The 21,803-nt window shown below is 40.4% G+C and overlaps 1 protein-coding gene and 1 long non-coding RNA gene across 2 annotated transcripts in view; both read right to left on the reverse strand.

Annotated features, from left to right (window-relative positions):
* Window positions 1-850: 850 nt before the first annotated feature.
* The window catches only part of MRPL13 (mitochondrial ribosomal protein L13), a 30,264-nt gene continuing 9,311 nt past the window's right edge, over window positions 851-21,803 (reverse strand). The window contains exons 5-7 of the mRNA XM_020796553.3: window positions 18,840-18,926; window positions 18,377-18,498; window positions 851-1,055 (exon numbers count right to left, since the gene is read on the reverse strand). Coding sequence (XP_020652212.1) covers window positions 1,031-1,055; window positions 18,377-18,498; window positions 18,840-18,926 — 234 coding nt within the window. The 3' untranslated portion in view covers window positions 851-1,030. The remainder of the gene's footprint in view (window positions 1,056-18,376; window positions 18,499-18,839; window positions 18,927-21,803) is intronic.
* LOC144588580 (uncharacterized) lies at window positions 6,497-18,363 on the reverse strand. Its single transcript, XR_013544195.1, has 2 exons — window positions 12,261-18,363; window positions 6,497-9,221 (listed from the first exon to the last, which is right to left on the reverse strand). It is a non-coding gene; the product is annotated as an uncharacterized LOC144588580 (long non-coding RNA).

Here is a 21,803-nt window from a genome sequence, read left to right on the forward strand (position 1 = left end):
CAAGTCAAAAAGTCTGTAAGTCAAGTCTCCATTGACCTACAGTGCACTGAAAACCGATCAATCCCGTAACAGGCCGTTTTTGTTCCATTTTGGTTTTTTTCTGGTCTGCAAGTCAAATCTCAGTCTGCAAGTCAAACCTAAATTTTGCGGCCAGAGAAGTCTGTAACTCAAAAAGTCTGTAAGTCAAGCCGTATGTAAGTCAAGGGTCCACTGTATGTATATTGCTTTGCTACCTTAGGGCTAAAAGATGCACATAAAACAGCTAGTATACCCAAAAAATGATTAACACTTTTAGTGGTGATAAGCTCTTGCTAATTTGCTGGCCTCCAGATGTCTTGAAGTACAATTCTAATCACCCGGCAGCCAGCAAGGCACCAAGCAGAGGGCTGGCTTCAACACCACTAAGTAGCACATGGGAAAATTTGAGCAAGGGTGCTCTTTTCTTCCTGGGAACCAGCAAGGGGAACAGTCTTCATTCTTCTGTCTCTCAAAGAGGTTACCGATGGTTTTGAAGGTGACTGTGCCAGACATCTATTAATTGCTGCTGCATACACAGTTTCCCTTCTTGTAAGGGATATATGTTGGAACATGGTGCATAAAATTAGGTGTGAGGTCATGGTTCATTCCAAATTTCAACAGAAATATGAAAACAGCCAGTTTTCTTGCTCAAATGTTACACATATCGTACACTAAATGTACCCTAAAATAAGTTCATCCAAAGGCCAGAAAGTTATATAAAATATAGATGTCTAATTTTTTATTGTATTTTGAATATTTTATTGATTTCCCATGTCCTCCTGCAAAAAAGGAGTTGAAAAAAAGGGGAGGGAGAGTAAAAGTAAAAAAGAAATACAGAAACAAGCACATCTCATTTTATTTATCAAGCAATACTGCTGATAACTGAAAAATATATTACAATGCAGATAGTTTAAATTAAACATTTAGGCAGGTCACCAAACTATGAATTCCTGAGAGCATAAAGATGTCAGGCAGGTTGATTTCTTAGTCTCAGGCTTTTTCACTTCTCTCACTATTTTATCTTTAAAGATTGAGACCTGTAAATAAAAGAATTGTAAATAATATATTTATTAGAATAAAATCATATAACATCAAGATTAAAAAATAAAGCTGATACTGTAAGACTAATTTACAACAACCACATTTTCACACTAGGAAAAATAAAAAACATGCAAAAAAGGCAGCAAAGAACAGTCACTAAAAAGGACATATTTTTCATAAGTCTGTAGTTCATTTTGTGGATGAACTTTTATGGAAACCTTCATTTTCAATGTTAATTTTTAGACACCAAAATGAATCTTGGAAAGCAAATTCTAGAATCATCTTATCACACCAGATACTTGCTACTAGAAGCAAACAAGATAACCTGTTGACAATTTTGCCATGCAGATTAAAAAATGTATACATTTCTAATATACTGGATAATGAAATCAGGGAAGACTTTAGATTGTGCAGTTTCACATGCATGGGAAGGCAGAGAGACTTCAATTCCTTTGATCCCAAAGAACTTTATTTCTGAAAAATAGATACTGTATTTTTTGCACCATAAGACTCACTTTTTTCCCACAGAACAGGGGTGTGGAAAGTCTGTGCGTCTTATGGAGCGAAGAAAACAGATTATTATTTTCCTGTTTTCTTCTCCTAAAAAATTGGTGCGTCTTATGGAAAGGTGCGTCTTATGGAGCGAAAAATACGGTAATTGTTGAAACTGGCAACAGGATCATTCAACATATGAAGATTGTGTATATCAACTCATTAGAGTTCTTCAGTGATCTGATGTCAGATCATGTTACAATTTCTATTTCCTCCAAGCCCCAATAGAGCATACTATATATGCAAGTTTTTAAAAGAATGCTGCAACTAGCCATAAGATTACTGGATACATTTCATATATACATTTACTACATCAAGCCCTTCATTCTACTTTGAAACTACTTGCTAGAATTCACATGTATTTTAACTGAGCATTAAAACAATGTTCTTTACCTATCTATGCTTGTGCTTTTGAGTGGAGTCATATGTTAACAGCCACAAAAGATAAGAGCTGATCAGGGAAGTCACCACTCTATGTTGCAGCCTTTGAAAGTGATGTGGCAATGCATCCGCATGTGAAAGATCTCCAGGCTTTCTTACAGCATTTTAGAGTAAAAATACAGACAGCTTGAGATGTAAGGGAACGAAATATTAGGCCCAACTAGATTAGACTCACTGAATCAGTGGGAACTTGCTAAGGCAACACATGGGTTTAGTGGATCCACTCTGACTGACACTAAGAATTTGATTTACAAAAGTATCTTATAAAATAATATATATGGAATAAACAAACAAATGTTTCAATAAAATAATGGCATTTAAAGTACAGGAAATGGAGGACTGAAATAACCCTCACTTTTTCAAATCATTTATTTATTTATTTATTTATTTATTTATTTATTTATTTATTTATTTATTTAATTAATACCCCGCCTATCTAGTCAATTGTGACCACTCTAGATCTATATCCTCCTTTGATCATGTGGCCCAAAAGTGGCTTACAAGATATTCAGTGCAACTACACTGGAAAACTGAATCAGACTAATTCAATTTTGCTGCAATATGATTTGCCATCTGTATTACATCTGAACTTGAAATCAGTGTTCATATAGGAGCTGGGTATTGATTCATGAGTTCCGCATTCTTACTGGATGCAATGGAAGTTGCATTCCAGTCCATAGTCCCTTTTTGTTCCTTCCTTCCTCTGGTCCCACCTTTGCTGATTCTTTGTGGTTCATGGTGAAGTCACAGTTTATCACAGTTTATCGTGGTTTAAAACCATATCTGACCAGAGATGAGGTAATTCCTGCATATGTTACTTGAAAGTAATGGAAAAGAGTGATGGGCAAGAAGGGGAATGTGGTGAGCCCTCTTATGGGACTAACTGCATGGGGAAAAGGTCATTTGAATCATTCTGGCTTGAAAAAGAAGAAGCCCCCACTGGCAGACCAAAAAAAAACCCTCTTTGAGAGCAAAAGGGACTGGACCAATTCAAACCAGCCTTTGTATTGTGTGCCCAGTTAAAAATACTTTGAATTCATCCATTTTATAAGCGGAGCAAATCCTATGGTAGTTTATTTATTTATTTATTTATTTATTAAATTTATACCCCGCCCCTCTAGACCATGTCTACACATTCAAAGTTCATTTATGCAGTCCAGTGATTCTTAGTCTTGTGGTAAACAGTCCGCACTTCCAGGGCAACTGACAGCTAGGAATATTTCAGGCAGAGGTACAGCTCAGACCTGAAAAGGACTGCATTTGGAAGCAAAGTCTCACTAATTTTGTCAGAGAAAATTCAGACTTGTAAAAGAAAGCTCTCCAGTCAAATCTAAAAATTTAGAAAACAGTTTTTGGAGTCGCTGGATATTCTTATCAGCCATATCATACAGTTCTGACAACTACCCTGTTTCCCCTAAAATAAGACCTAACCTGAAAATAAGCCCTAGCATGATTTTTCAGGATGCTTGTAATATAAGCCCTACCCCAAAACCAAGCCCCAGTTAAGTGAAACCCCACCCTCTACCACTGTGCAGCAACCAGAAGAAGATGACATGACTGTATTTGAATAAATGTAGATTGTTGTACATGAAAAAAAAAAAAGACATCCCCTTAAAATAAGCCCTAAAGTGTTTTTAGAGCAAAAAATAATATAAGACTGTGTCTTATTTTCAGAGAAACAGGGTAAACCACTGTGGGATTTCCCTCTGCAAGGTTCTGATTAAGGAAACAATGAAGCAATTGGATCAAAGCAACTTGGTGTCAAATAAGAAAGACACACATAACTCTTGAAGACTAATAAGGTTGAAAAAATCATTAGGAAGCAGTACGTTAGAAGTCTGGACAAACAGAGGAAAGGCAAAATAGTATTTTAGTGCATGTGTAGTATTAGTGCATGTAAACTGAAAGGCCATCCAAAGCAAGATGGTCAAAGCTGAAACACCAGACTAAGAATCAGCATTAGCAGAGGAGGATACCTCCAAGTCTCAAGCTGTATGGCAGTTATAATTGGAATAAGGAATGAATCAAGGGAAGCCTGAAATTCTGAAGCAAGAAATGGAACACTAAACATTGCAGTTCTTGGTGTCAGAGAACAAAAGTGGAGTGGAACAGGCCATTTTCAATTAGATAATTAACAAAACTATTTACCCTGGAAAGGACAAACTCAGACGAAACAGCGTGGCCCGAGGTGAGAGGTGGCAACATCAGGTAGAAGTCGTAATGTAATTTCTGACTGAATAATATAAATTAGATTTCACCGGGAACCTATCAGCATTACCATCATCCACATCTCTGCCCCAATACAGATACTGAAGATGAAACCGAAAGCATCTATGCAAGTTTTAAAGAGGCAATGGAACACACTACGTAAATGGCTGAACTACAGCCAAAATGACTAAACTGAGACAATTATAGTTTGGATATATCCTGAAAATATGACTGCTTGGAAAAGACAGCAATGCTAGGAAAACTCCTGATATGAAATGGATTGATTCAATTAAGGAAACTATAACCCTTAGTTTCCAAACCTAAGCAGTGATGTTAATAATAAGATCTCTTTAAAGTCATTGATTCATATTGTCACACTGAAGTTCTTCTCTTCAGACACGGCCATTATTTTGGGCATAGGAAGGAATCAGAGATATCACCTTGACAACAAAAGTCCGAATAGTCAAAGCTATGGTTTTTCCTGTAGTGATGTACGGAAGTGAGAGCTGGACCATAAAGAAAGCTGACCGCCGAAGAATTGATGCCTTTGAATTGTGGTGCTGGAGGAGGCTCTTGAGAATCCCCTGGACTGCAAGGAGAACAAACCTATCGATTCTAAAGGAAATCAACCCTGAGTGCTCACTGGAAGGACAGATCCTGAAGCTGAGGCTCCAATACTTTGCCCATCTCATGAGAAGAGAGGACTCCCTGGAAAAGACCTTAATGTTGGGAAAGTGTGAAGGCAAGAGGAGAAGGGGACGACAGAGGATGAGATGGTTGGACAGTGTCACCGAAGCAACCAACATGAATCTGACCCAACTCTGGGAGGCAGTGGAAGATAGGAGGGCCTGGCGTGCTCTGGTCCATGGGGTCACGAAGAGTCGGACATGACTAAACGAACGAACGAGGAAGGAATCTATCAAACCAAGTATTTCATCCCCAAGTAAAATACCTTTAATAAAAGTACTAATAAATCATTGCCCCTTGTTAAAATTAATTTTCAATGGGTGGAAAACTCTATGTTCAAGGAATCTGCTGGAGAATCTGCTCCGAAATACAAGTGTGGTAGTTTTCAATCAAGTCTCAACAATCACTCTGGAGTCTGCTCTTCATTAAAACCACAGGCAGCAAATTCCAGTGATGATGTCCTTTTTTGCCTAGCAATGTTCTGCAGATTAAAAACTGGGGTCTGGCTCAAACTGCTATTATATGAGAGGCGGCATTCTTTGACGTGAGGAAACAGTGGGAGATGGAGCAGGTTTTTTTAGGGGCACAGTATGCACAGTTAAAAGGGCTCTGCAGTCTTTCAAAACAAGGTGTATTTTTACATTTCAAAGCGAATCAGCACCAGGTCACTTCCACTCAACGTTCCCACTATTTTTGCCTGCTTTACCACTTCCTCCCTACTCATGAGCACTAGCATTTGCTGCTTAAACAAACACACACACATACAAAATCTTGCTGCTGATGTTACTCTTCCCCTCAGTCTGGTCCCATCTTGTCTTCTGATCATTGCTGCTTATCACCATTGCACCTTTGGTATACATTCTTAAGCTATGTCTTCTTAATTTCCTTCAGTATACAGTGGTGCCTCGCACAACGGTCGCTCCGTAGAGCGACGAAATCGCACAACGGTGCCATTTTTGCGATCGCAAATGCGATCGCAAAACGGCACTGGAATAGGGCACAATTCACAGAGCGAAGGTCGGTAAGCCGTTCGCTTACCGACCTTCGCTTTGCGACCCGCCGATCACCTGATCGGCGGGTCCAAAATGGCCGCCGCGCGACCCCAAAATGGCCACGCGCAGCGTTTTCGCGCCCTTGGTAAGCGAGGGGAAGGCACGAAAACGCTGCCGGAACAGCCGAAATGGCTGCGCGCAGCGTTTTCGCGCACTCCCCTCGCTTACCAAGGGCGCGAAAACGCTGTGGCCGGCCATTTCGGCTGTTCCGGCGGCCATTTTGGACCCGCCGGACAGCTGATCGCAGCCATTTTCGCGCCCTCGTTCAGCGAGGGGAGGGCGCGAAAATGGCTGCCAGCATCGCACAATGGTGAGTAAATCAATCAATTGGAACGCATTAAACGCTGTTTAATGCGTTCCAATTGTTTTTTACTTCCCGTTGAGTGATGTTTCACACAGCGAGGGTTAATCCAGAACGGATTAACCTCGCTGTGCGAGGCACCACTGTATAAGCATGCCACAGTCTCTGCCTTTCTTAAAAAGCCATTTCTTGATCCTTTTTTCCTCTCTAATTATCTTCCTGGTTTTTAATTGCATTTTGATCCTACTCTTTAAGAATATGTTATTTATTCTCACTGTTTGGACCTTATTCTAGTTGGGCCCTGGATCTTTTGCGTCTGAGTCTTTTACAGGTTTCACCATCCAAAACAGTCTTCAACATTCCATGAAGACTGCTTTGATGAAGATCATCAAGAAGTCTTCACAAAGTCCTCTTGACTGTCAAGCCTACTGCAACTTGACTGGTGATAGAACATTACATGAAGTCTTTATTGTTCTGAAACTTTTAAAAAAATCAATAAAGATACAGTTTCTATCCTTAATGATTTTATTTCTTAAAATGCCCTCTAGCAATAGTGTAAGAATAAGACAAAGGATCATTTGATATTTAAAATATTTGCACTACAGTGCCCTTTTTGGCTGCCTGTTGGCTTAACTTTTACTTTGTTTTCTATGTTGTACTGCATAAATGTTTGTATATCATGCTGAATTTTTAAAAAAGGAAAAATAAATGATTACATTCCAACAAAATTACCACAAACTCTGATAAATATACATTCCAAAATCATTGCTGCCTTCTTAGTTGTATGTTTTTGGGATGTGTTTGTGTCAAGATATAAAGACCAAAAAACGTCTATTAAGTCAGGAATATGCACCTAGTATAACAACTCAGAAACAATCAAAGTGGCATTTCTCCCCTTGCCTGCAAGGTACATTTCCTCCTCATCAGTGAGAAAAGTGACTCTCCTCATGTACGCAGTGAATGGCAGATATTCATCACCTGTGGACAAACCTGACTTTTCTGACAAGATTTAAGCTTCCGTCAACACTGTATTCGGTCAGTGCCTTCCAGGTAACAGTATGTTAGCAGTTTATACCAACCATCTGTCATAAAGACATATGTAATGGGACATACACACAGGTAAAAATGCACTAATGAGTATGAACTCTAGTTTGCTCCTGTGAGTAAGAGAACCTTTCCAAATAAATCAGCATAGGCAGATTCAAAAACTCTTTGAAAAATTCATGCACAAAGTTATCTACAGATCTACATATCATCCACATGTTCTATGGAATACTTACAGATATAATTTCAGTAACTTTATAACCTTTAGAACAATACCCCCAAATTAGATGTTGATGGCAATCAGGGACAATTCCAGCCTTATAAAAACACTGGAAAATGTGAAGCAGAACTGTGTATAAGTCAATATTCAGAGAACTGTAGTGTACTATGATCTGGAGACCATGGTTAAGTACAAGAGTTTCCAGACGTGCATTTTTGTACTAGCCACATCTTGGTTTATCCAATGTATGAACAGGGGTACTCTCAATCCTGCCCTTCTCTATCATCGCTTTCTCCATATGTCTGCAGGTGAGAGGCTCCTGTTTCTAGGAGGCTCTCCATATGACCAAGAATTCTGATTTTTCCAGGGTTCTTGTGTGGTTGTGTTTACGTCAGATGTTGAGTTACACAAACACATATATACACACACTTATTTGAGTAGCTTAGACCAGTGGTTCTTAACCTTTGTTACTTGGATGTTTTTGAACTGCAACTCCCAGAAACCCCAGCCTGCACAGTTGGTGGTGAAGGTTTCTGGGGGTTGCAGTCCAAAACTCCTCAGTAACCCAAGGTTAAGAACCAGTGGCTTAGACCTAATTAAATTGTGATTTCTGACCTCCAGACATCTCATAACCCAAAGGAAGGGATGGAATGAGTCTCTAGGTTCTACATTTTCTTCTCTTAGCCCCTTATAATTTGAAGCTAACTTTGATTAGTCATTAAATGGTTTGTTATGAAACATGTCTAGCCTCAATGCTGGCTCATACTGGTACTAATGCATTTCTTAATCATATTTAGAATAGAACACTGGCAGAGGAAACACTACTTACACTTAAACTACACACAGATTCATACACCACGTCTAGGCCCAATCAGTCCCATTAATGCTTTATCATCCCTGAAAGTCCTGGATGAAAACGATAACACCAACAAAAATCCAAAACAAACAAACAAAAAACAGAAACAAAGCTCCACCAACTCTATAAAGAACTTAAGAAAAAAATCAGATCATTACTTAGGTTTAGTCCATTCTTTGTTCAATTGTAGCTGAGGAGCTTAAAACTATCTACAAAAAGCCATACACACAGGGGCTGCAGAGTTCTTGCTATCTGATGATAGCAATACTGCCTGATAATAATGTGTTACCACCTATCTTTCACACTTTCTTAAGAAAAAAAAGGTTTCAATCATTTCTTTAATGCTGTGTTTCACTTGTTAGTTGGGGGGGTGTTAGGCATCCTTCAGTTTTGAGGGACTAAAGGCAGCATCAGTTGAATGGTGTTATTGGTTTGGTAATACAAAAATTTGCTAGTTGTTATGTACCATCACGTTGGAACCAACTGATAGCGTTCCCAATTTATTAGGTCAATGGTTCATGTTTTGTTATGTAATGGTTCATGCATATTCCTGTTGCTGAGAGGCAGAGCTGAGAGAGATGCTATAAGAGGCGGAGTCAGAGAGTCAGAGTCAGTCAGAAGAGTAACAGAGTCAGTAAGAGTGGAGTGTGTGTGAGAGAAGGGGATGGAGTGAGGAGTTTGGGGAATTCTGAGGTGTGATTAGAATTAGGAGTGTATTATCTAATAGAAGGTTGTTGTTAATAATAACTTTACCTACAGAAGATCTTCATGAATCAATTTAAGTTATTGTAATCAATAAACCTTTTGTTTCTGATCATGGGGCGTTCTTGGCAAAGATACTGGAGTGGCTTGCCATTTCCTACTCCAGGTGGATTGCGTTTAGTCGGAACTCTCCACTATGTCCTGTCCGTCTTGGGTGTCCCTGCACGGCATAGCCCATAGCTTCTCTGAATTACTCAAGCCCCTTCGCCACGACAAGGCAGCAATCCATGAAGGAACCTGGAATGTAAGATCTATGAACCTTGGGAAGCTGGAGGTGGTCAAACAGGAGATGGCAAGAATAAACATCGACATCCTGGGCATCAGTGAACTAAAATGGACAGGAATGGGCGAATTCAGCTCAGATGATTATCATATCTACTACTGTGGGCAAGAATCCCGTAGAAGGAATGGAGTAGCCCTCATAGTCAACAAAAGAGTGGGAAAAGCTGTAATGGGATGCAATCTCAAAAATGATAGAATGATGTCAATACGAATCCAAGGCAGACCTTTCAACATCACAATAATCCATGTTTTATCTTCTGGTTTATGCACCAATCACCAATGCTGAAGAGGCTGAAATTGACCAATTCTGTGAAGACTTACAACACCTTCTAGAACTGACACCAAAGAAAGATGTTCTTCTCATTCTAGGGGACTGGAATGCTAAAGTAGGGAGCCAAGAGATAAAAGGAACAACAGGGAAGTTTGGCCTTGGAGTTCAGAACGAAGCAGGACAAAGGCTAATAGAGTTTTGTCAAGAGAATAAGCTGGTCATCACAAACACTCTTTTCCAACAACACAAGAGGCGACTCTATACATGGAAATCACCAGATGGGCAATATCGAAATCAGATTGATTATATTCTCTGCAGCCAAAGATGGAGAAGCTCTATACAGTCAGCAAAAACAAGACCTGGAGCTGACTGCGGCTCTGATCATCAGCTTCTCATAGCAAAATTCAAGCTTAGACTGAAGAGAGTAGGAAAAACCACTGGGCCACTCAGGTATAATCTAAACCAAATCCCTTATGAATACACAGTGGAAGTAAAGAACAGATTTAAGGAACTAGATTTGGTGGACAGAGTGCCTGAAGAACTTTGGATAGAGGCTCGTAACATTGTCCAGGAGGCAGCAATGAAAACCGTTCCAAAGAAAAGGAAATGCAAGAAAGCAAAGTGGCTGTCCAACGAGGCCTTAGAAATAGCAGAGAGGAGAAGGGAAACAAAATGCAGGAGAGAAACGGAAAGTAACAGAAAATTGAATGCAGACTTCCAAAGAATAGCAAGGAGAGACAAGAGAGCCTTCTTAAATGAACAATGCAAAGAAATAGAGGAAGATAACAGAAAAGGAAAGACCAGAGATCTGTTCAGGAAAATTGGAGATATTAGAGGAACATTTTGCGCAAAGATGAACACGATAAAAGACAAAAATGGGAGGGACCTAACAGAAGCAGAAGACGTCAAGAAGAGGTGGCAAGAATACACAGAGGAATTATATCAGAAAGATTTGGATATCCCGGACAACCCAGACAATGTAGTTGCTGACCTTGAGCCAGACATCCTGGAGAGCGAAGTCAAGTAGGCCTTAGAAAGCCTGGCTAACAACAAGGCCAGTGGAGGTGATGGCATTCCAATTGAACTATTTAAAATCTTGAAAGATGATGCTGTTAAGGTGCTACATTCAATATGCCAGCAAGTTTGGAAAACTCAACAGTGGCCAGATTGGAAAAGATCAGTCTACATCCCAATCCCAAAGAAAGGCAGTGCCAAAGAATGCTCCAACTACCGCACAATTGCACTCATTTAACACGCTAGCAAGGTTATGCTCAAAATCCTCCAAGGTAGGCTTCAGCAGTATGTGGACCAAGAACTCCCAGAAGTACAAGCTGGATTCCGAAGAGGCAGAGGAACTCGAGACCAAATTGCTAACTTGCGCTGGATTATGGAGAAAGCCAGAGAGTTCCAGAAAAATATCTACTTCTGCTTCATTGACTATGCGAAAGCCTTTGACTGTGTGGACCACAGCAAACTATGGCAAGTTCTTAAAGAAATGGGAATGCCTGACCACTTTATCTGTCTCCTGAGAAACCTATATGTGGGACAGGAAGCAACAGTGAGAACTGGTCATGGAACAACTGAGTGGTTCAAAATTGGGAAAGGAGTACGGCAATGCTGTATATTGTCCCCCAGCTTATTTAACTTGTATGCAGAATACATCATGCGGAAGGCTGGACTGGAAGAAGCCCAAGCCGGAATTAAGATTGCCGGAAGAAATATCAACAACCTCCGATATGCAGATGATACCACTCTGATGGCAGAAAGTGAGGAGGAATTGAAGAACCTTGTAATGAGAGTGAAAGAGGAGAGTGCAAAAAACGGTCTGAAACTCAACATCAAAAAAACTAAGATCATGGCCACTGGTCCCATTACCTCCTGGGAAATAGAAGGGGAAGATATGGAGGCAGTGTCAAATTTTATCTTCCTGGGCTCCATGATCACTGCAGATGGAGACAGCAGCCCCGAAATTAAAAGACGCCTTCTTCTTGGGAGGAAAGCGATGACAAATCTTGACAGCATCTTGAAAAGCAGAGACATCACCTTGCCAACAAAAGTCCGAATAGTCAAAGCTATGGTTTTTCCTGTTGTGATGTATGGAAGTGAGAGCTGGACCATAAAGAAAGCAGACCGCCGAAGAATTGATGCCTTTGAATTGTGGTGCTGGAGGAGGCTCTTGAGAATCCCCTGGACTGCAAGGAGAACAAACCTATCAGTTCTAAAGGAAATCAACCCTGAGTGCTCACTGGAAGGACAGATCCTGAAGCTGAGGCTCCAGTACTTTGGCCATCTCATGAGAAGAAAAGAGTCCTTGGAAAAAACCCTGATGTTAGGAAGGTGTGACGGCAAGAGGAGAAGGGGACGACCAAGGATGAGATGGCTGGACAGTGTCTGCGAAGCAACCAACATGAAATTGACACAACTCCGGGAGGCAGTAGAAGACAGGAGGGCCTGGCGTACTCTGGTCCATGGGGTCACGAAGAGTCGGACACGACTAAGCGACTAAACACACACAATCAATAAACAAAAGTTCTATTTAAAAGACCTTGACATGTGGACCTGAATCTTCCTGAAGTAATGGTGATTTAGTGATCACCTCATGGCAGCAGTGTACAGTGGACCCTCTACTTACGGAATTGATCCGTATTGGAATGGTGGCTGCAGGTCAAAAAGTTTGTAGGTCGAGGCTCCATTGACCTACAATGCATTGAAAACCGATTAATCCGTAACTGGCCGTTTTTGTTCCGTTTTTATTCCAATTTGGGTTTTTTCTGGTCTACAGATCGATTCTCCGAACCTAAATTTTGCGGCCAGAGAAGTCTGTAACTCGAAAAGTCTGTAAGTCGAGCTGTCTGTAAGTCAAGGGTCCACTGTAAAAGAGAGAATTGTTTGCCTTTGCGTGCTCTGAGTCTTGACGGTCAAGAAAGGGGCACGAGGGTCAACGCCACAATTGCCTGTATGGCGAATTAGTGCAGGGAAATTGCTCCAGAGGGAGATCACAACTGTGATACAAGGATATCTACAAGTGGGATCTGAAGGCCTTAGGAATGGACCTCAATGGATGGGAAACCCTGACATCTGAGCATTTAGCCTGGAGGCAAGCAGTGCATCATGGCCTCTCCCATTATGAAGAGATATTTGTCCAGCAGGTTGAGGCAAAGAGGCAGTCCTGAAACCAGCCAAATCAGGGAGCTGGACAGGGGACAGGTTGTATTTGTCTTCAGTGTGGAAGGGATAGTCAGTCTCAAATTGGCCTTCTCAGCCACACTAGAGGCTGTTCCAAGACCTCTATTCAGAGCACGTTACCATAGTCTCTCAACACTGAAGGATGCCTAGTCTAATCTATGCTTAGCATTCCTGTGCTTCTGTAGTATTCTATTTCCACAGTTCTGGTTCTTGCCATGAAGCATAGTCATGAAAACAGTGCCTTCCAGCCATCTTGACAGTTCTTGTCCTGGACCTCTCTATAGCCAAGTTGTGGAAAGCTGGCAGACAGCCTGGCCCCACCACATAAAACAAAAGCCAAAGGAACAATGCTGCTACACAGTCAAGGGGCAGTTTAGATTCAGTCTTACAAGAGCGACAAGCACTGTGCACATGTAAGACTACAAATATGCAGTAGGGGTAATGATTAAATAAAACCCAGCATTTTATATTTTAAGACAACCCTGCCTCAATAGGTCATTCTACCTTATGTTTCTTAATTGACCTGTTTGTATTAATTACTTTTACTTCAGTTCTCTGTATGCTTTTATTTTAGAGGTATGTATAATGCTGTACAATTTTTAGGTGCCTCTCTCTTCTCTTCTAGCTTTGCCAGGTATTGCACATCTGCTTTAGCTGACAAAAACAAAAGCGTTATTGCAACTGGAATTTTAAGTGGAGAAAAAGGTTAAAATGAAAGAGCAATTCTGAGAGAGAGAGAGAGAGAGAGAGAGAGAGAGAGAGAGAGAGAGAGAGAGAGAGAGAGAGAGAGAGAGGTGCATTTCATGGGATTAAGTTTAAACAGCTGAAAAGCTTAAATACAGATTTGTTGACCTTTTCAAGTTCTTTAAGTTCTTTGCTTTACTTTCAAAATCCTTCATATTAGAGCAGAACTCTGTCAATCTGGCACCTAGCCATCGGGCAAAATCTAGGCTTCAAGTATGTGGTTATTTGCACGATATTTCTCTAGGAGAAAAATAAGTCCTATGCAGGTTGAGGCAGTTATTCTCTAACCCTTAGAATGCATAGCCTCTGCATTCAAGAATGCCCCTTTTCCCCAGTGCAAGCCAATCAGAACTCAGGCAAGTTATTCAAAGTACATTTGTTATTGTAAACTGCACTTAATGCAAGATCTTCTTGAGAAGGTTAATAACTGCAGTCGGTACCTGAAGATTAAGGAGGACAAATAGAGAACTGATTTGCATTATGATTTGATAGCTAGGATAGATAGTTTAGCTCAAACTGAAGTTATACATCTTTTAGTACCTCCCTTCCCCAGTTGCAGCAGACTGGTTGAAATATTTTCATTTAAGCTGTCTGGCAGCCATCTGTATTCGTGATAAAAGAAATGAGTCAAACATGCTCAGAAAACATCCCGATAATGGTGGTGGGTGAGCAGACATGCAAGTTTCAGAGTCAAATATCACCCTTAGAAGAAAAATACATCTCTCTCTCTCCACCCCCCCGTGTGTGTGTGTGTGTGTGTGTGTGTGTGTGTGTGTGTGTGTGTGTGTGTGTGTGTGTGAGAGAGAGAGAGAGAGAGAGAGAGAGAGAGAGAGAGAGAGAGAGAGAGAGAGAGAGAGAGAGATTACTTTTGAATTGAAACAGATCTTTCAGACTTCAAAATAGTAAACAGTGCTACTAAATGGTTTTTTACTACCTGAAGTGACATATATTACTCAAGAGCCTACAATTCTGGCTGATCTTGAAAGCCAAGTGAAAACTGTGCCAAATAATTCTAACTCACAGCTCGTCAGCGTCCAACCAATTTTGTGAGCTGTAGTCTCACTGTACGTTAAAGTCTGTATCTTCCAGAGAACCATGATTCCCAGGAAGCACTGCAGCTTCTTCTTTTTTAAACTTATCAGCCATAGGAAGCAAAAGCCAGAACAAGCTGGTGGGCTACAGGTGGGAGAGCAAAACCTACAGGTGTGCAGATGTGGATGTGGGCACCAATTTCTGGCATTCTTAGATAATTCAAGAATTGCAGCCCGTACCAGAAAAGAAAAGAAAAAGCGCATCTCTAATGGCTTCATCACCACCTTCAAATATTGTCAACTGATATTACATTTTGATATGGATTATCATAGATTCTTCTTTCAGATTTGGTCATTCTGAAGGCGTCATTGTTGGAGGTGCCCTTAATGGGCCATTTCTTCTCATACTCCAGAAGTGTAGAGTACAGTTGACACATCCACTGCCCCCAAGGACCAGGGTCATAGTGGAACTTTCCATGCCAAGGGGACGGGGCAAACATACCAAAGACTCCAAACTGACTGAGCCATACCTAGAATGCCACACAGCCCATAATTGGGAACTGATGAGCCCACCTTTACCGAGCTGCAATACTGAAGGAGGAAAAGGCAGAAGGAATGCCAGAGGCTTCTCTGGCAGCACCAGGGGGTACAGACATCTGTCCAGACCTCCAACCAGGTGTCCAGAAGCTATGAACTGTGCTCTTTTTGTGGTCATATTCACCCTTGCTCGTCAAAGTCTCTAGTTCTGGCTCCATGTGGAGAGTGTCATTAAGAGACAGGGGACATCTGACCACTCCAGTGGAGTTATATGGGGTGTGGAACAGACTAGAACTGAACTGAGCCAGGCCCTTGACTGCTGTTTCTCCAAGTACGACTAGTCCAGAGTTATTTATTTCTCCAATCAAAGCTGCTGTAAACACTTTGTTGTTTAGGACACTGTGTGTTAGTCCATGGATTGGGGATGGAGGAGAGGACCCTAACAGGGTCGACAGGGCTCATGGTCATGCAAACTGTATACTTGATTTCAAACTTCTGTTTTTCTTTATCTTCTGTCTCTCTTTGGAAAAAAGTTTTCAGATACATCCATTGTTTTCATATGCATTATGTACTGGTAGATAGCTCAGTGGTTTGCCAGAGGTTGGGAGTTTGATTCCCCACTGTCCCTCCTTGTCATGGGCTAGACTTGATGATCCACAGGGTCCCTTCCAGCTCTGTCATTCTAAGATTATGATCATGATGTATGCACTTCTGTCAATTCTCTCATAAATGAGCCTTGTAAGGTGGACCAATATTAGCTCTCCTACTTCAGCAATGGCTAAGAGGATGACAGATTAGGGCCAGCTTGCAAATTCACGGTTGAGCTGAAATCTGAACCAACACTTCCCAAATCACAGATACATCACAACTACCACACAGCAAAGCCAATTCCCACTATTATAATGAAAAACTCAGACACTGGACTAGAATAACTTTTGCAACAGAGAAATGTACATAGATGCGAACACTCATCCTTTCTCTGAAGGAACACCATATGTTAGGTATGCATAATCCTATTGAAATGAAAGCTCTGATCCCCGGGGGCAAGGCATTTCTGTTCCTGACCTGAGACAGCTAGAGTGAAAGGGTCTGCAGTTTTCCAGTTGAAATAACACCTAATATTCACAACTGAAGACAGATATTTTTCATGCACATTTTACTAATTATAGCCTGTACCATTCAGTACCACTTTCATGTTTAATACTATACTGCATTTCTCTAGTTAAACAGCTAGCTTACTATAACCTCCTTAACTGAAGTGATAAAAGATTCTGATTTCACAATATAAAACTGTGAAGGTCTAAAATTAATAGGAGTTTGTGATAACCACAAGCTTTCATTTTTAGAGGAGAAAGTATCAGCATCAGTCTGGCTGGAGGGTTAGGATATCATCAGACCACATCCATTTTTCTGACTGCCTCCCCTTCCTTCCCAAATCCTCCTTTCTATGCTAAACATTATCACTGCCTCTTAATCCCAGAACATGTTATATTATAATTGCTTCAATGTTCTTATAGAATAAGAGGTCAAGCCGTTTCCCCTCTTCTCAGCAGGACGAAGGAAAAGCTTTCCAACCCCCTTTCCCTCTCCTCTAAAGCAAGATTCTTCTATGTTTGTTAGGGAAAAAAGAAGTCTCAAAAAAAGTCAAAGTAGCATCATTAACACTCAGAGGACAGACAGAGTATACCTTCTGATACAAAAGTATAGCATATCTCATGGTGTTTATATTGTGGGGCGGTGGGGAGATAATCTTGGCTTCTTGTTTGTACGCAAACTACTTTTTCCACATTCAACCTTTTGGATCGAACCTAGCCTCTGAGTTACCAATCTTGAGTTCTGCATCATCCATGGTCTCCCTTCCAGAAAAATATATTTTAGGTAGTCAAGAAAGAAGGGAAGAGAGAAACAGCTAGAAATGGGCAGGAAATTACAGGTGAAGGAACAAGCAAGTCAGGCACTAATAGGTTCCTAGATTGCATGGCTCTAGTAAGAAAAGATCTCTCCAAAGCATTTGGTTTCTGAAATACCAATAATGTAATCATATTAATGTATGCAAAATAAAAACAATTTATCCTGTTTCATCTAGAGAGCTCTCCACACTATTAGATTCTGGATATGGAAAAAAACTAGCCTTGGATATAGCCTTTTCATTATTCAAAATGCTTCCTTTCCTGGTCATCCTTTTAAGGTAGTTTGGAATTTTTATTTCTGGAATGCAGACTCAGCATGGTGTCTGAATTGATACTAACTTGCCCCAAACCCCTTAGTGAGTTTGTGGCTGCAGCAAGTTTTGGAGCGATGTTGGCTGGCATATGTAGCCAGGTAATATTGTGGAGTGTAAAGCCAGTGGCAGAGAGGAGAGAGAGATGAGGGAAAGAGAATTGTCAGATGCCTGGATTGTCTTGGAATTTTTCCTTTGCTTATGACTGCTCCAAGGTTAGGTGGCTGGAAACTCTTGTTGGCAAAAGGAAGTAATCTTAAACAAGCTCAGCCAAAAGAGAGCTGGCTTTGGCTCTGAGGATCTTCTTTCAGACGGTGTCACAATGTCTCTGTCTGTCTGATTTAGAAGTTCAGACTACTGAACCATTAAGACTTCCTTGCACTGAATAATTACAGGATGTAATTATTTTTCATCAGATATAGTAAAGAATCATGAACAGCATGTGAAAGGGCAACACAGATACCTTTGTTCTGCAACCCTGCTGCTTTGTCTTTATGGCAGGTTTCTCACCAGACTTTTTTCATCGGAGTACTACATTTTAAAAGATATATGATTGTACCTAAAAAGCTATTCTGAAAACATCACCTTTAAAGAATGAGTATGTGTGTCTTGGATTACGTTACCTTAAACATGGCTAGACTGCATTAATCATATATCTTACCCTGTACATATTAATACATACCCACTATCAGAATCTCCTTATTTCCTTCAGGCATAAAAATAAAGGAAGAACATCAGTAGTGCCTAAAATAGCCTTCTTAAAGGAGGAGGAACATAGCTATAAGGTTTATAAGCTGTAAGTCTGCCTCACAGGCATTCTTAAAACATTTCTTAGTGACTTCAAGGTTAATACATTCTTTAAATGTTAATATATCAAACAGGTAGTCATAGATACACTTTCTAATGTATTTTAATCACTTACGGATTCCAGACTCTTGGGAAACTCTCGATTTCCTCTTGTGTATATTCATCTAATCTCTTGGGCACTCTGCGCGGTTGTTGAAGCTCCTCTACAAGATTCTTACGTATGTCTTCAGGGATAACCTGAAGAGGGAAACAAAAATCAAAATCAATATTCATTTTAATCTTCATTTGTATTACTTAATTTTTAAATGAAATGATATAGTTATGCCATGTGATGGCAAAGGTTCCCAGAAAGGCTGTTCAATTCAATGACTTCTGAAAGTCCCTAACTATTTGGGTCCTGCACCTCCAAGGGAGCTTTAAGTACGTCCCGATGCCTTCAGTTCATTTGTTCTTGTTGTTACATGTTTTCAAGTTGCCAACTTATGATGACCCTATGAATGGCTGTGAGAAAACTGGCCAAGACATGCAAGGATACAGTTGAAATTTACACAGAAGAAACAGTACTGCTGTTGACTTACATCATCAGCAAAGAGATGCAGCCTTTGCATCATGGTTCTCCTCAGAAGGTTTTTGGGAAGCATGCCATAAATAGCCAGCTTTACAATCTGAAAAAATTAATATACACAATATAAACAATATTGTCTGGTTTGAGACATAAGAAGCAGAGATTGCACTCGCACAGAAATAAATAGGAAAACTGGTATGGAAACAGTAAACAAGATGTATGTTTTTCTTGCAAGACAGAGGTATGTGTGTAGGAAAACTAAGGCAAAGCCAAGAATAATGTTAAGTATTAGTAGGGACTTGAGCATCTTGAAATGTATTTCTAGATCACAAACACAATATAGCCAAAGTATGAGAATAAACTGAGAATTTATGACAAGATAACACTACTTGCTACCCCTTTAAAAAAAGAATCTTTATTTCACCTTGTGCCATAGTAGAGGGATGGTCAGAAGGTAGCTATGTATAGGTTGTGGATTTGAGGTCTCAGTGACAATTATTCTCAGCATGGCCTTCGCTGAGCGATCATGAGGCTTGAAGTTGTTGTTTCAGCTAATATACTAACCCCACAGTGCTAACATTTTCTGGCCAGTTTGCCATACAATTATGCAAACCTCAGTGCGCTGGGTAGTCTATTTACCAACCTCAGAAGGATGGGAGGTTGAGTCAAGCTACCTGAATCTGCTGGGATCGAACTCAGGTTGTTTACAGAGGCTTGACTGCAGTACTGCAGTTCAGCCACTGTGCCACAGGGCTCTTTAAGAAGACCATATGGAGATTGTGGTTTAGACAAAGTTCCCAATTGAACTTTGAATCTGCAAGAGTCTGAGTGAAATCCTGTGCTTAGTATAGTATGTCACACTACAGCAGGCCCACAGAATCAGTAGGCATTTGGTAACTCCTTCATGAGTTCCATTAAGGATATTCTGTCCCGAATTGCAAACAATAGGCTGTGAAAACTGTCTTGTTAGGGTTCCAATGCTTCTTTAACTTTTTCCTCAGAGTTCACATGTCAGCAAGCTGCTTTGGATCAGTCCTAAGCGTGGGACGCAAACCTGACAAAATGTTTGCCCACTACTGCAAATGAACAGGATCACTTATGAGAACAGGAGTGTGAATAATTCCCTCCTGTTGATACCTAACTTATTTCACCATCCTCTAATGTATTAATATTAATATTGTTGTTTTATTCTATTTTAATATTGTTAGCTGCCCAAAGTAGACTTCGGTCTAAATAGGTGGGATATAAATTAAACAAACAAACAAACAAACAAACAAACAAACAAACAAACTCATTCACTGGGCTCATGTTAATGTATTCAGAAGAACCACAGTCCAGAGCAAAAGATCTCAATATGCCAAAATATTCCTTTATTTAAGAAGTTGAAAGCCATATAGACTCTTCTCGAATGGATCTATTGCACAAAACAGCAAAACTGTGGCTTTTTTTAATTCTTTAGAGCAATGGCAGACCAAACATGCTTTATTTTAAGGAAGCTATACCAAAGATGAACTTCTTAAACATTCTGGCAATATAAAGTTGTAGAGCAGAGGTCCTCAACCCCTGGTCCGGAACCCGGGACCAGGCCGCGGACTCAGATCTCCTACACCCCCACGAGTGCACCGTGTGCATGCGCGTGAGTGAGCTCTGCCCCCCTGCAGGCACGCCACCCCCCCCAACCGATCCATAGTTGGGAAAAGGTTGGGGACCACTGTTGTAGTGTTGAATGAAAAGAAGGAAAACTGTAAGGATAACAAAGATAATAATACATTTTTATCTGGAAACGTGAAAATCACTATAGGGCCATTACACTCTCCATGTACCTGTAGGTATGTAATTTAATTTCCTCTAAGTTATTTAAAATAAAAAAAATAATCTAAAATAACTTCCTTTGCAGTTAAAAAAAACATCAGTGTGGATTGCTGGAATACAATCAAAAAGTACCGTAATTGGAAAACCTTTCACACATGAAATTTCTCTCTCACACACACACACACCCACACCCACACCCACCAGAAATTTAGAAGATGGGGGGGGGTAATACAATTGACCGGCAAGTGAAAGTCATGAAAACAGGAGTATTCTTTAGTTACATGGAACTTTAATACAGACTTCCTCACATGAAATAGATCTTATTATGCTTTAATTGCCCACCTCTCCCTTCCCCCCTCTTAATAAAAGGGAGACTTTGCTTAAATTACTTTGCAGTAAATGAGAATACTGTTATAGGTTAATCAGCAAAACGAGATTATGCAGAAGAACTCATGGTGGGTACAATGTTCTATTCTATTTTGCCAGGTCCTTTTGTAACCCTGTCCTACATGTGCTAACTCCAAAGGGAGTTAACACAAATTTCAACAGAGATTTCCAGAGGGGTGGCTGTGTTTGTGTTGGAGCAAGACAGATTTGTGGAACGTTGAAGACTAACAAGTTTTATTTTGCACAGGTTTTCATGGCCTGCAGCCCACATCTTCAGATGCATCCAGTTGTGACTTACTTTAGCCCAGCAAGTGGCACCTAGAATATTTCCATATGAATAAGTGGAACTTATGAAGGAGTTACCAAAAGCCCACTGCTCCTATGGGCCTACTCTAGTGTGACTTATTATACTAAGCATAGGATTTCACTCAGACTCTTGCAGACTCAAAGCTCAGTTGGGAACTTCGCCTAAATAAAGCCCCAATCTCCATACGTTCTTCCCTTTGTGCTGGGAAAGCACTTGTGGGACAGCCGGAATATAAAAAAAATTGGTGCAAACTGAGGGAAACATATTGCGTTAGACAAGTATAGACAAGGTGAAGGAAAACAGAAATAATGTTTTGAAATGTCTTGTAGCAATATAGGAACCATGCAAAGAAGAAGGAGAGGAATGAGGGAGGACCGGACTAGTTTTACATTTGTAAAAATTATGCTGTTGTAATTAAATTTACTTGTATGCTAAACTTGATAGACCTTGGTTCCAGCTGCCATATTTCTA

Source organism: Pogona vitticeps, chromosome 4, assembly GCF_051106095.1.
Source record: "Pogona vitticeps strain Pit_001003342236 chromosome 4, PviZW2.1, whole genome shotgun sequence".
Taxonomy (NCBI): Eukaryota; Metazoa; Chordata; class Lepidosauria; order Squamata; family Agamidae; genus Pogona; species Pogona vitticeps.